At 42.6% G+C, this 514-nt stretch overlaps 1 protein-coding gene across 1 annotated transcript in view; it reads left to right on the top strand.

The window, feature by feature from the left end:
• WALSEDRAFT_32331 (fructose-bisphosphate aldolase) overlaps positions 1-282 on the top strand; it is a 1,853-nt gene extending 1,571 nt beyond the window's left edge. The window contains exon 5 of the mRNA XM_006957978.1: positions 120-282. Coding sequence (XP_006958040.1) covers positions 120-199 — 80 coding nt within the window. The 3' untranslated portion in view covers positions 200-282. The remainder of the gene's footprint in view (positions 1-119) is intronic.
• Positions 283-514: the final 232 nt, after the last annotated feature.

Here is a 514-nt window from a genome sequence, read left to right as displayed (position 1 = left end):
AAATTTGCTTCTTTTTTTCGTCGTTGGTGTGAGTTGAGGCAAGCCATAAGAAGGTGTTCGATCCTCGAGTTTGTGCGTAGTCTATTATTATCGTCTAGAACCTATCTAACTTGCTACAGGGGTCCGTGAGGGTGAAAAGGCGATTGTCGAGCGTGTCAAGGAATCATGCAGAGACTTGCTCTCAGAGAACAAGCTCTAAGCTTAGGAATGTTGCAGAGAAAGCTTTAAGCGTAGTGTATGTAATGTACGAATATTAATGTTTGATACAAAATTTGCTTCTTTTTTTTCGTCGTTGGTGTGAGTTGAGGCAAGCCATAAGAAGGTGTTCGATCCTCGAGTTTGTGCGTAGTCTATTATTATCGTCTAGAACCTATCTAACTTGCTACAGGGGTCCGTGAGGGTGAAAAGGCGATTGTCGAGCGTGTCAAGGAATCATGCAGAGACTTGCTCTCAGAGAACAAGCTCTAAGCTTAGGAATGTTGCAGAGAAAGCTTTAAGCGTAGTGTATGTAATG

Source organism: Wallemia mellicola (genome assembly GCF_000263375.1).
Source record: "Wallemia mellicola CBS 633.66 unplaced genomic scaffold WALSEscaffold_8, whole genome shotgun sequence".
NCBI lineage: Eukaryota > Fungi > Basidiomycota > Wallemiomycetes > Wallemiales > Wallemiaceae > Wallemia > Wallemia mellicola.
The sequence above is the reverse complement of the archived record's forward strand: the minus strand, read 5'-3'. Positions and strand labels throughout refer to the sequence as shown.